General features: G+C 41.4%; 1 protein-coding gene across 1 annotated transcript in view; it reads right to left on the bottom strand.

The window, feature by feature from the left end:
* The window catches only part of MCTP1 (multiple C2 domains, transmembrane 1), a 176,461-nt gene that overhangs the window by 45,802 nt on the left and 116,544 nt on the right, over positions 1 to 14,115 (bottom strand). Inside the window, exon 14 of the mRNA XM_009330317.1 lies at positions 6,904 to 7,023. Within this exon, the coding sequence (XP_009328592.1) occupies positions 6,904 to 7,023 (120 nt within the window). The remainder of the gene's footprint in view (positions 1 to 6,903; positions 7,024 to 14,115) is intronic.

Genomic DNA, 14,115 nt, shown 5'->3' on the forward strand with positions numbered 1-14,115 from the left:
CACTCTCTGCCCCAAACAGGAGCAGCAACAAATTCACCAAATTCTTTGACAGGGACTGTTGCCTTGCCTCCAGAAGAAAGTGATTTGGACTCTAAGCAGAAAAGCTCTTCTAGCTGCAAATGAGCTGGGGTTGCACAACCAACTCAAGCTTGTCATGCTTACCATCCTTTCTTGAGGAAAGGAGGAATCCAATGAGTTGGACATATTCGTAAGCATCCTTCTTCCCATTCCCCCTTTTGTTTTGCTTTGTGTGGTAATTTCCAGAAGACACATAAAGACAAATAAAAAATCTGAGTACGCATACCATATTGGAGGACTACATAAGAAGTACCCACAGAAACTGGTTAAAATCTCAAAGTGAAAGCTTGTCTTTAACAAAAGCCATTTTTCTTCTGCTCTCAAAATTTCATCCTAAACGTGTCCAGCTCTAACTTTTAATAGAAACATATACTCTAGAAACATAAGTCATCAAAGCCTATTTCGCAAAAAATCTCCAGTGAAATTAAAAGATGTATTGTGCCATTTTATATCACTCTTACAAGATTAATAATATGTGTATATACTCTATTATACAGATTCATAAGAATTTGTGTATGGCACATTAACTCCCAGCTGCTCACCATCATTTTCTATGCAATGACATGTGCAACTTGAAACTTCAAGAGGAAATTAGCTATTTAATATTTCCTTAAAGGCTCTAAGTATTAACTATAAATGCAGGATGTGAACTGAAGTGATTAAACCTCTTCTCCATAGGGGTATATATAGCAGAAGAACATTCATAGGTAACTCCAGGCTTGTGCATTGTTCTTCTATTAAATTTTAAATTGCTTGGAAAAAAAACTAACAAATAATAGACCAAAAGGAGAGAAGGATTAGTATCTTCAGTTAGAGAATCACAGAGGGGCAGAGGTTGGCAGGGACATCTTGAGATCAACCGCCCTACTCAAGGAGAGATCATCAAGTCAACACCCCTACTCAAGCAGGATCACCTCTGAGCCGGTTGCCCAGGACCACGTCCAGTAAGGTCTTGAATATCTCCACGGATGGAGACTCCACGTCGTCCCTGGGCAACGTGGTCCTGGGTGTGACCATACTCACAGTAAAAGTGCTTTCTTGTGTTCAGATGGAATTTCGCGTATTTCGGTTTGTGCCCATTGACGCTGTCCTGTCACTGGGCACCACTGAGAAGTGCCTGTCTCTCTCTTCTTCTGCTCCCTTCAGGTATTTATACTCATTGTCAAGATCCCCCCTGAGCCTCACCTTCTCCAGGTAGAGCAGTCCCAGCTCGCTCAGCATCTCCTTGTGTGCCAGATGCTCTGATCCCTTCGCTACCTTCCCTTTGCTGGGCTGAAGTGCAACTCTCCCTCCTTGCCTTCCCGGCCTGTCCTGACTAAAGAGCCAGTATACATCCATTGCGTGATGCTTGTGAGAGCAATCCCACCATGTTGCCGTGATTATGCATGCATGTAGCTGCACATGGACGTCTTAACTCCTGCTGGCCCCTATGTTGTGCACACTAATGTACAGGCACTTCAGGGAGAGACCCCCTGGCATGCTGGGTTCTCAGAAAGGGTGTGAGAGCTTCTTCCAGAGCAGCATTTCCTTATTTGTGTGCCTATGCCTGGGGTGGGCCCCCTCTGCCCTGTTTGGTTGGTTTTGAGGTCTCCTGTGTCCACTTCACCCTGCACCCTTTGCTTGCTAACTCAGACCACCATTTCCTCACCTGACTGTGGATCATCATCACCTCCCTCCCTCATCATTTCTAGTTTAATGCTCTCCTCATCAGGTTGGCCAGCCTTCTGGGAAAGAAGATTTTGCCCCACTTGGTAAGGAGGGTCTTGCCTCTTCCTAGCAGTCCTCAATCCTCAAGGAGGATCCCATGGTTGTAAAAACCAAGTTCCTGTTGTCAATAACAGCCATGTAACTGGTTGTTCACCCGCCAGATCTGTCAACTCCTCTTCCAGGCCTTCTTCCTCAATGGCAGTATCAAGGAGAAGGCCACCTGGGCTTCCTGTCTGCTACCGATTTAGTCAAGGAAGAACAGGAACTTGCAAGTGTCACCAGAGGAGATCCAATGTTCCTGTTACAGCGGTTAAATGTTATGGCCCAACAGCTGAGAGACTGTCACAGTTTGTCCTAATTGTGGTAGTCAGGATTACGTACACAGGGGAAAAAAAAAATTGATAACTACGCAAAGCAAGTTTCATTCGCAATACGATGTGTTCCCACCACACAATCAACGGTTTCATGTCAGGGAAGGGGATCAGAGCAGCTGGAGGGTGCGAAAATTTTTAATCACTTTGAGGGATTATCTGACCATTCCTTAAGTTAGGCAGCTCCAGCAGTCAGTCAGAATACAGCCTGAAGTAGAAAAGCAGGAAAAAAAAAAAAAGGTATTTTTTTTCCACTAACTGCATGCAGTTGTAATAACTGTGACTTTTGCTTAGAAACAGAAGTGAAAAAAAGACCCCAGACAGCAGTGCTGCTGTTTTCTCCAAGCTATAAAGGTGAGGGTTTTTTTGTACAACACATTTGAAAACATCAAAATATTAAGTAGTTTCTTAAAAAGGCTGAAAAGAAGCTTTAAACCGCAGCATACTTTCTGTTAGTTGGGATGTATCTATAAGTCTTTCAATTACAGCTGTGTGGAATGAACTTTTCTGTTCGTCCTATTGTAAGATGTGATATGGGGTTCCCAGAGAGTCAAGGCTGCTATGAAATAAGCCAGTCCTTTTCTTTCACTCTACCCTTGTTCTCCCCGAGCATCCCGAGCGGTCTGTCACCGTGCCATGCTCCCGCTACCCCGTACCTGCCGCAGGCACAGGGCTGGCAGTGTGTAGGGGCAGCACCCCCGTGCTGCTCCCCACTGCACGGATCCAGCACAGGTGACAAGGGGCAGTGGGGACAGAAAAAGTGGCAGCGACTGATACCTCTCCTCTCCATCAGAGGATGTGAAAAAGACGCTGGAAAAAAGGCAGGGGAAAAAAAATAAAAGCAGTAAGATCCACTCAGTCCTAGTCTTGTGTGTTTAGCTGGTGTGGTTTAAGATGAGAACGGCAGTTGTGCTAAAAATAAATTATTTGGTGAGGTCAGGTATTTAGGATCATAAGGAAGTGCAAAGATCCTTGGAGAAAGCAGCTAAATGAGCTTCAGGCAAAAATGATACTGCAAAAGTCAGAGGAAAGCATTAAGAATGCCATTTTAGTCATTTTCTTCCTTGCTTAATATTGGAAGGAAATATTTATTCTGTGATTTTTTTACACCTGCCACATGACTCAATGCCGGAAGTTCATTCATTTTAGATCAGTTCTGAATTCTCCCAGATTCATTTAGAGAACTGGCCACTAAATCTAAATCTATCTACATCCGCTTACACCAACATTTAATGCAAGAGTTTGTATTTCATGACAGCACGCCTTTCAGAAACACAACTAATCTTGATCTAAATGCATAAAAGATAGGGAATGCTTCTCTGAAGTTTGTGCCAGCGTTCGACTAAAACCACAATGATGATCAATCCTATAAAGAGAGTCCAGCTGAATCCATGAAAGCAATAATGCCTAATACGCTGCTTCACCTCTCTGTCAGACTTTCCAGTAGACTTATCTCCTACTCGTAAATACACTTGGGGCTCCCCATTGCCCCAGCCTCATTGCACCTTTAATTCAAGAAAGGACTTGCACATATAACTTATTAGGAGTCAGAGTAAATGGCAAAATAATCATACTCGCACTCAAATGAGGCAGTGCAGGCTCATGACGGAGCAGCCCAGACCATTTGGCAGGTGAATTATTCCAGAAGAAAATAAGTTCCAAACTACTTCAGAGAAACTGATGCCCAAGAGGACAGAGCAAATGATACCTTGCCTGTAGAGACAGTCAAACAAGGATGAGTTAAGGCTGGTCCATCTGCCATATCTGGACAGAAACTTAGTGATCGCCATTTCATTGACCTGCAGAAGAGTGCAGTCCCTAATGCCTGAATTGATGAGACAATTGATAACTGTTTTCTTGTAGGGATATTACAATAGAAACTAACTCTTCTGAGCTACTTTTGAAGGTCCCAAATGTAAGTATTTTCCACAGACATTACACAAGTATAAAGTGCATACAATTTTTAACTACGCTTGTTTAGTGTTAATTGAGTAAGAAAAGTTAACAAATATATTTATCTTTTTGCCTTAGCATTAGCTTGAGGATTTCAAAGTAACTTCTAAAGACGGACGATATTCCTAAGATAAGTAGTCAATGATTTCACTGAGGCACACAAGGAATCTCTGGAGACCTGGGAACAGAAGCCAGATCATGTGAATCCTGAAGCATTCTCTAGCCACTAGGAAATACTGCTTAATTAATTTAGTTAATATTTACACTCTGCATAGGGAAACAGAAATATTTAAATGACTCCTAATCTAATGATACTGTGCTAATGACCTGAGCTAAGGACTTGTGATATTACCGAAGCTTTGTGAGTTAATTAGAAAGGCATCTAATAAGTCTGCAGATCACTTCATAGAAGACAGATGCTCACCATGATGATAACCAAGCTCACTTCATTAAAAATGGGGTCCCAACTTACTTGTGATAAAACCTAAACAAAAAATAGTAATTAACGGCACAGAGAGCGAATATTTGGGAAGAACAGGACTGGTTGATATAAGCTGTGTATCTTGGTTTGAAGCAATCTCAGCAAGAGGAACATTTTTAGAGCAGCATTTGGTGTCCTCAACAGAGAGTCCATCAATAGCTTCGTTATTTTGTTAGAAAAGTTACATGACGCAATTAATCTTCACAGGCAGGTGGTATTTCAGAGAGAAATGAAGTGTATTGCAGCTCACAAGTGAAATCTCTCCTTTCACAAGGGATTTCAGTTACTCATAAAATCTTAGGTTGAGAAGCATTTCAGGCAGTAGGAGACTAAGGGCTGTGATTAAGTAATGCATCTTTTAAATCTTGATCTTAGGCTTTTTCCATAAATGTAACAACCTTTGGAATTAGGGAATACCTCTACCATTCCACCCTTAATTTTAGATGACCCTTGGAAGCGTAACAGTCTTAGTGACGTAGACAGGTAATACCAGTGCCAGGATCAGGGCTGTATCAGTTCCTCTGGTGACTAATAATTGCAGTTGCTAGACACTAGGGTCATGGGATCATTCAGGCTGGAAGGGACCTCCAATCTCCTGCCCAAAACAGGGTCAGCCATGAGGTCAGATCAGGTTGCTCAAGGCTTTATCCAGTCAGGTCCTGAAAATTTCCAACAGCAACTGCACAACTTCCCTGGGCAATCTCTTCCAGTGCTTAACAATCCTCATGGCAAAAAGCGCTCTCCAGTCTGAACCTCTGTTGCTTCTAATTATGCCTGTTGTCTCTTCCACCACGCATCACTGTGAAGAGTCTAGCTCCATGTTCTTGATAACCTCCTTGTAGGTAGTGGAGGGCTGCTGTTCAGGTCACCTGAAGCCTTCTCTTCTCCAGGCTCTTTCGAGCCTAACTTCCCTCAGCTTCTCCTTACAGGTCAAGTGCTCAAGCCCCCTCACCATCTTGGTGGCCCTCTACTGAACTCGCTCAAGTTAATCAATGTCCTTCTTGAACCGGGGTGCCCAAAACTGGACACTATTCTAGATGCAGCCTAACAAGTGCTAAGCAGAGGGAATAATCGCTTCCCTCGATCCACTGGCTCTGCTCCTGTTAATGCAGCCCAGGGTACTGGGCTCTTTCCTGCTGGGGCACACTGCTGGCTCATGTTTACCTTGCTGTCTTCCAAGATGCCCAAGCCCAATTCAGCAGAGCTTATCCCCAGGCAATCAATCCCCAACCTGTATCATGGGTTACTCCTCCCCAAGAGCAAGAATTCACATTTTTCCTCCTTGAATTTCATGAGGTTCCTATTGGCTCATTCCTCCAGCCTAACTAGGTCTCTTTGACTGGCAGATCCAGGGTATCAACTGGTCCCACACCCCTGGTATAACAAAAAAACTTGATGGGAGTGCACTCTGTCACCTCCTACAGGTCATTGATAGAAATGTTAAACAGGACATGTCCTTGTGCACTGTGGTACTCCACTTGATACCAACCTCCATTAACCACTATCCTCTGAGACCAATTATCTAACCCGTTTTGGTTTTTTTCCACCCATCCAGTTATCCATCCAGACCATAATGTCCTAGACAGCACACTGCTTTTGGGATATGAATACTGATACAAATATCAGATTCATAACGCTCAGCAATAAAATACATGCAAAATCCTTAAGCTGCCTGGATACTAGAAAATTTGCACAGCACAGAATACAACTTCAACTTTTGATATGTACTTCTGAAAATCTGAACCATGCTTTTATTATTAATAAATGTCAGTTATTAGTAAACGTTTGCTACTTTATATCCCAACTACATGCATTTAATTAAATGGTAGCATTAGATGAGGAGAAGAAAATAAGAAATGGCTTATATTAAGCTCAATGAATGGTAACACATTAATGATAAAATGTGAAATACAATAAAATGTGATGTATTCTGAAACTGTTAACAAATTGGAATTATTTTAACCTTTAACTTCAATATGTGAAATAAAAAATACAACATAAGGACTTAGCCACACAAAACCATTTTCAAAGAATTTGCCTTCTCCTGACCAATAAGCCTCTCATCTCTGCTCCCACATAAACCAGATTCTGAGGATACATGTTCTACTGTATTTTTACATGACATTTTCAACAAAACCAGACACATTTATTGGACAGCTGGAGAAAAATTAAATTGCAGGTGGGAAAATTGTCCATCGAGCATTGTGAACTGAGACATTTTCAAAAAGATGTCATATTTAAACTCAGTTACAAAATGTTATCTAGTTAAAAAAAGAAAAGGACATGTATGCGCTTGAAGTAGAGAAGACTTACCGTATCATGTTGCCTGTTATCTTTCCCTGATACGATCAAGAAGTAGTTCCATGCCAGCAGCAACAACAAAGCCAGCGGTATCATGTAGAGCTCAAAGTTCCAGACCACAAAAAGAAAAAGCTAGAAGACAGAGCCAGAAAAAAAGTGATTCAGATCAGCATTACATTAAACTCTTGTGCACAGTTAAGACCAATAAATTAAAACAATTCTAAAGAAACCCACCTCTCCTTAGGCGGGGAAGTTGTTTAACCACTTTGCTGACTAGCCACTTACCTGCATGAAACAACCGCTACACTTCCCATTGCTTCGTACCTTAGTTCTTGCAAAAGGAAAATTGATGTAGTGTAAGAGGAATATTAATTGTTCTCTCGTAAAATAATGCTTATGTGGACAAAATAACGCAAAATAGCATGAAAATAAGATCACAATTTAAGAAAGAAAAGGTTAGTTATTTCCATGGATAAACATTAATTTGCTGTTTAGGAGAAAGAACTTAATCATTTTGTAGTAATGTCACACAAACAAGCAGAAGAAGTAAACATCACAACTAAATCTGATAAAAATCTTTTTCACAGAGAACTAGCAAAAAATCACACTAAAAGGTAAAAATGTACAACTATTCTAATGAAAGCATAATAAAACAGTACTGACCACAGACTCTTTGAAAATGGGATTAAAAGGAATGCTGAGAAGCCACCTAAGTCCACCCCTTTGAAAACCTGGATTTGTTGAAGAGTTTCCTCAGAACGCCTTGAGTGCTCCACGGCTGGAGGCTGGCAGAAGCGTGGCCGGGTTATGTCTCCCAGAAACGTGCACCTCGGTCACTGGGGCTGCTCTCCAGCACTGGTGGCCACACGGGGGTCGCACCCCAGGGGAAACCCATCTCCACCACAGCTCTCTGCCGCGGAGCTCTGACAAGCGTCACAGGCTGGACTTTAGCCTCAGACCCATCAGAGCTGACTGTTTTTGAAGCCTGGAGTCCTAAGCATTTGTCAGAGCCTGTAGCTGTCTGGCAGGGACACGTCCAGATAGGTACTGTTCCCTACTGGGGCTGGTACGAAATTATTGGTTTGCAGGAAAGAACTAAAAATATTCAGACTTAGATGGGGTCAAACTGAAACCATTTTTACATCCAGTTTTCCCTGTGAACAAATCCCCCTTTATTTTAGCCAGCTCTAGATGTAACTTTGTTTTGTTTTCTTCTAATATGACAAATACCAAAAATGAAAGTACTATAGCAAACCACACTATGTACCACAGACGCATATACACCCAGAAATCTTGCTAAGTCTTTTTCATGCCAATAGTCTTCTGCTGGATTTTTGTTTAGAGTTAAAACAAAATGCTCTTATCAAATACAAGCTCCCACATAAAAGAAAAAAAATCTGTATTTTAAGTAATCTGCTGTCTCCAGATGAGCTAACTTACCTCACCCCCCGACTTCCTATCACTGAATGCTATGTATATGGAAGTCCTGTGAGACTGCAAGACAAACTTGATAAATAGGGACAGAACTGAAAAAGCAACGTGTGTGACATACATAAGAGGATATTGGCACTTCTAGCGGTTAATATTTCATCTGAAAGAAAACTGTCTTCTTTAGGTTGCTTAGTTTAAAAGAAAATCTGTTAGAAATGGTAATGAATAAGAAGCAAACAATACCTCACAGAATTTGAGAGTTCTTCTATGAGCTTGCTAACCACCCTTCTGAGAGCAAGATCTATAGAGATTTGATGCAGTCAATTTGATATAGCCAACTTACAACAGAATTCGCATCTCAAGAGAAAAGCAAAAGATCCTTGCACCCTTTAACCCCAGAAATGCCCTGAGTGAATGGATACATGCTGAAGGGAGCTCTGGAAGTCAACGAACAGCACCCAGCTATCAGAAAAGCAAATACTAGAGATAACCTGTTGAGAAATGGCAACACATACAGTCTTTCTCATGGTCCCATCTGAACTTTGGTTAGAAAGATGGAAAGAAAATCAATATCCAAACAATCCCCGGGTCCAGAGAAAAGAAGCCAGAAAACTAGACAGTTTCAGGAGACACAGACCTGACCAGAGACTAAGGAACACGGTCATCATGTACCCTGTACTCCAGAACATCAGTGAGTTCCCATCCAAACACTCCTCCCTTGAGGTTTCTAAGTACCAAATGATCCTTAATTCCCTACAGTACTATACTCTGTAGGCCATTACAATATTATATTAAGATATTACCTCTTTACAACTTGTATAGATGTATCTTTCAAAAATGTGGATATTACACCCGCCATCTCCTGTAGATGATTTCGCTGACCTGCCGGCTTCATTTCCATCTAGTCTGGCTGAATTTTAACCAGTTCCTCCTTTCAGGCACCTGTCTCAGCCAGGCGCTAGGAAAACAGGGACTCTGTATTTGCAACACAAATGAGATGTGCGCTGTGCGAGACCAGCACAGTGATGGCACTGCAAGTGAAATGGCCTCACTATCTTCCCCAGAAGAGAAACGCACTCATCAAACACACAGGGGAGAAAACAAGCAGATTCCCAGTATTAGACAAAACTTTTAAGTAAACACGAGCTAACCCAAAATCTGGTGCAGAACAGCAAGAAAACCCAGGGGCTCAGTTCTTAGGCATAAAGGGCCTGATAGCTGGGGGGAGAGGGAAGAAGGGAAGTGGTATGTAGAAACCTTAACTTCACTTCCCATATAAAGGGGAGGAAACCCTACGTATCCATCCATTAAATAAGTATAGGGGGGAAAAAAATCCAGAAAAGCTCAGGACCAAGTACAGAAGGGCAGTTCTGGGACTTGCCCATGCCTATAAGGCATCCAGTGGAACATGGACTGTATCTGGTATGAACTCTTCCAAGGAAATAATGGCTCTAACTGTCTAAAAAAAGGATCCTCATCACTACTGAAACAAGCCAACTATTTTAAGGGAGGAGTGGGAGTCTCAAAGGTTACAGTTTAATATAGCTGCCATTTCCTACACAGAAGAATGTAAGGGAGGACTCTTTTTCTTCTCCCCCATGAGATCAAGATTTTCAGAGTCACAGGCATGAACTGGCCATTTACAACATCACATCAGTTGATACTCTTAGTGAGAGACACATGCATTAAATGATCATTCAGGGAGACACATGACACTATCCCTGGTGTACAACACTTCAAAAAATAATTTAAGTTAGAATATTGAATATCCTATTCTTTTGCAAACTACAGTATATTTTAAAAAGAAATCTCATCCAAAATGATTAACACTTCCTACTGTTCAGAAAAAAAGCCTGCCCTTTCAGACTAGCAGCTGTGGATCATTAGCTTTCCAGTGATGAGATGTGTTTGATGAGTATTTTTCTTTCTAATTAAGAGATGAGATTCTCTATTTGACTCTCTCTTCAGACAGAAGTGAAGAGAAAGATTTCTGCCTATGTGGAAAGGCCATATTCTACAGAACAATTATTTCAGATTTCTTTTTATCTACCTCCACCCAATTTCATTTCATTTTTAACAGAACCCTGTTTGCACCCACAGGCTTCACAGCATTAACACCTGCGTTTCCCAGCTCTTCTTATTTTTCATTTTGCTTCTGTTTTGACTGCCAGCAGAGAAGAGCATGTAAAAAAAGGAGCACCCCACGCAGGAGACACTGACCCACATCCTCAGGTGCAGGAGAGAGCAGAGCACACGAGGAGGGAGGGCTGCGAGTACCGCTGTTTGAGAACTTTCTGACAAAAACTGGAAACGGCTCACTCCACGGAAACACCGGGGTTCAGCGAAAGTCACAGGACCGAGCGCAAGACGCTGCCAGCTGACACGTAGGGAGCTTTCCAGAACCTGCAGCCCCGCAGCAACCTTGATATGCAGATTACCTCCAGGCAAAAATGAAAAGGGGGCTTGACAGCACGCCGGCCTTCCAGCTTCCCCCAGCTTCTCCTGGTGAGTGGGCAGGGGAAGTCCCAGGAGGTGAGCCAGCCAGCCAGCCCAGGCTGACACAAGAAAGAGCCTTGGGGATTTGCACCGGCAGCACCCGGCGCCGTGAGCTGCAACGCGTTGGGCCGCACGGTGAGATACGGCCGTTCCCACCACCGTCGTGTCACACAGGGCACGCCACTCATACCGCAGCCTCCTCTTCCAGTTTTGGCTTTCTCTGATGGTTTTCAAAGAGGATCCGTACAGCCTCATTTACATATTACCTATATCCTTGTATTATATGCATTACCCAACTCCCGATTACCCTGGAAATGCAAAATTTGGCTGCATGGCGTTTTGGCACAATCACAAACGGAGCCGATGTCTGCAGCTCCGAACACTGTGCTCTAATCACAAGATCATCCATTTACCCTTTAAGCTTAAAAGGACAATTGTATTTCCTCAGGCTTTGTCCCTTGGATGTATTCTCAGAAGACTAGAAAGAAGGAAATATAACCCGCGTATCTGCATGGTACAGACTGTCTACTAAGTACTGCAGGTTTTAAGGCTCCAATAAAATCCTGCATGGTGTTTATACTACGAAACACTTGGAAATACTTTTCATTGTACCTTGGAGAGTCAGTAGCTTCTTCCATTACAAAATTAGCCAGTTACCTCTGGCGATCACGGCTCCTTTCATCTTGTATGGCACTTCTATTAAAAAAATTAAAAAGGAAGTATTTCTTTTAGCTGTATCAGATCTCAAACACACTAGTATTAATGTAAACACTTATGGGAATCCATTTCAAACGCGGTGCCCTCATTCAGGTAAGTCTGGAAGAAATGCACCTTTTGAACATATTCTAAAAGCATCCTCCAACAGTTTTTTTCAGCAGTCTTGTAATTTCAGTTCCAATTACCTGAGTGCCAGGAGAAGGTGTAGTCTGAAAGATCTGAGTCTAAAACGCATTACCTGTTAACTCCGTTTCTTTAAATAGGCAAAAGTCAACTTGAAAATAGCAAAAGCATGGAATGTGTAAAAAAAGAATACAGAAAAAATTTCATGTCATTCCCACCTGCATTATTTTGACAGATTTCCAGTGCAACGTTGGATTAGTGTTGGTTCTCTTTTTTAAATGCCTGAGGTCTTGGTAGTCTGAGAAATGCTGAATAATTAGTATTTTTGATCCTCTTAAGAACTCTTCCTTTAACTCAGAAACAAACTTACAGGTTTTCCTGCATCTTCTCTCTCTTTGCTGGAATTAGAACAGTCCAGTTCACTGCGATTTTGATTTTTACTCTCTTCTTTCCTATTTATTTCATGTTGAAAAAGAAAACGGAGATAGTTCCATGATATATAACAGTAAGATATTAACAGACTGGATGAAGTATTATTTTAAACCCAGTCTCGATGAGGCTTTTGGTGTATTGAAAGACCTATGGTAGCTCTTGTTAGAGCACTTGGGTCCCATATCTAGAAGAACACTCAGTAAAAAAAAAACAAAACCATTTCTTTCCGGGTAGGACATTTCTGGTCATGGTTTTTCCGTGTTGACAACCTGTACAACAAACCCACGGTTCTATTTCACCTCACTTCTTTGATCTAAGCGCAGTGTACTGCTAGTTATTAAAGAAACAAGTCTGACAATTAGATGTGACTCACTGATGTGCTTCAACCCACCCAGCTTGTTTTTGAAACACATCTACAGCTAGACTTACCTCATCTGAACAACCTTCATGATGATACTATTGTCCAACTGCATCATAATGTAAGCTATCTGAGTCTTTACAAGATTGTCAGCACCAATACAACATTCTAGTTAAAAGCTTGAAAATTTGCATTTAATTTTTGCTTACTTTTTTCCTTACAACTTTTAAGTGACGTTTCACATCATTTTCCAGAAGTGCTATGACTTCGCTTTGAGAATGCTGAGAAGTCCAAGAGCACAAACCCCAGGGCACGAATGCAGCACCCTTCTAAACAGCGCATGAATTACTGATATAAAATTCATATTGCTATAACCAGTTTCATGTATCAGAAGTCAGGTGGAAATAAAAATGACACCCCCGACTCACCCCCCCGTAAATATTTACAAAATGTGGAATCTTGGGTAATTTTTTTCACTTAAGAGTTTCTGAACTGCATTATTACAGCTGTGTAGTTAGTATCCAGGTTAAAATTAGAAGGGCAAAATATGGTTCATTGAGGCCATTCCTATACACACAGCCTCTTGTCATTCTCGGAGCACATTAACATAGATTTGTTCTCTCAGACTGCTAAAATGCTGACAAACTAAGAGAAACTGATAGTATTTTCCCCTATGAGCAGTAACACCTGGTATCAAGTAACAAATGCCCAACTAGGATACATGAGATCAAAGGCACGTCTGAGAACGGGGCTATTAGGTTCATCGAACCTCCGTCCCATTTTAATACTGCATTTTCTGAACAATACCCAACTGTTTACTGAATGACCCATGTCTTTGTTTCAGCAACATTTCCTAGAAGACTGTTCTACACATTAATTATTTTCCAAGTAAAAAAGTGCTTTTAATGCTTGCCCACAGACTGGTTTTGCTTTGCTTTAATATGCAACTCTTGGGCTGCCCTATTCTTTTTAGCACAGTTCTGCTGAGAGGGGTAGTTACCAGCTGTAAGATTCAAGCCATTTTGTAATTCAAAGTGTCCAACTTTACTCTGTTTTTTTAAAAAGATGCACTTTGGGCCTCTCCCCATTGCACATACCTCTTCCTGTCCTGGAAATCAATCCCATCCTTCCCAATTTTAAAATTCCTTAAAAATTGCTTAACAGTTACAGAACTGCACATGCCATTTCTGTTGAAAGTGTCATGGTACGAAAGATATTTCTAAAAAGTACATTTCACATAATTATTTACTTTTTTTTGCACACACAGATCTATGTCACAAATCTATGTTTATGTTCCTTTTACACAAAAACTTGGAATCTGGCAGATTTCTCCTCCGTTATAATTGCACTGCTATGAGGGTGGGACTGTTGAAAGTGTAAATGTATGTGTCACTTTAGATGAAAAATCTAAAGTGTTGACTTTGTGAGAAGTGTAAAATCACAACATGGATCATGCTAGATGATAACTACAGCTACTTATGTGTAATGGATTGCCCTCTTCCTTTCTTACAGCTTGAGCTACTGAGCAGGGGCTGTCAGGCTTTGAACCCGCCTCCTGTTCCTCCCAAATTCCTGAAGATTGTAAAATTAAATTGTCCGTCAAAAGTTATTAAGCTGGGTATAGGGAAAAAATATTGGGTATCTTCTTTAGCTTACTGAGAATGGCT

The sequence above is a fragment of the Pygoscelis adeliae genome, unplaced genomic scaffold (assembly GCF_000699105.1).
Source record: "Pygoscelis adeliae isolate BGI_AS28 unplaced genomic scaffold, ASM69910v1 Scaffold178, whole genome shotgun sequence".
NCBI classification, from domain to species: Eukaryota; Metazoa; Chordata; class Aves; order Sphenisciformes; family Spheniscidae; genus Pygoscelis; species Pygoscelis adeliae.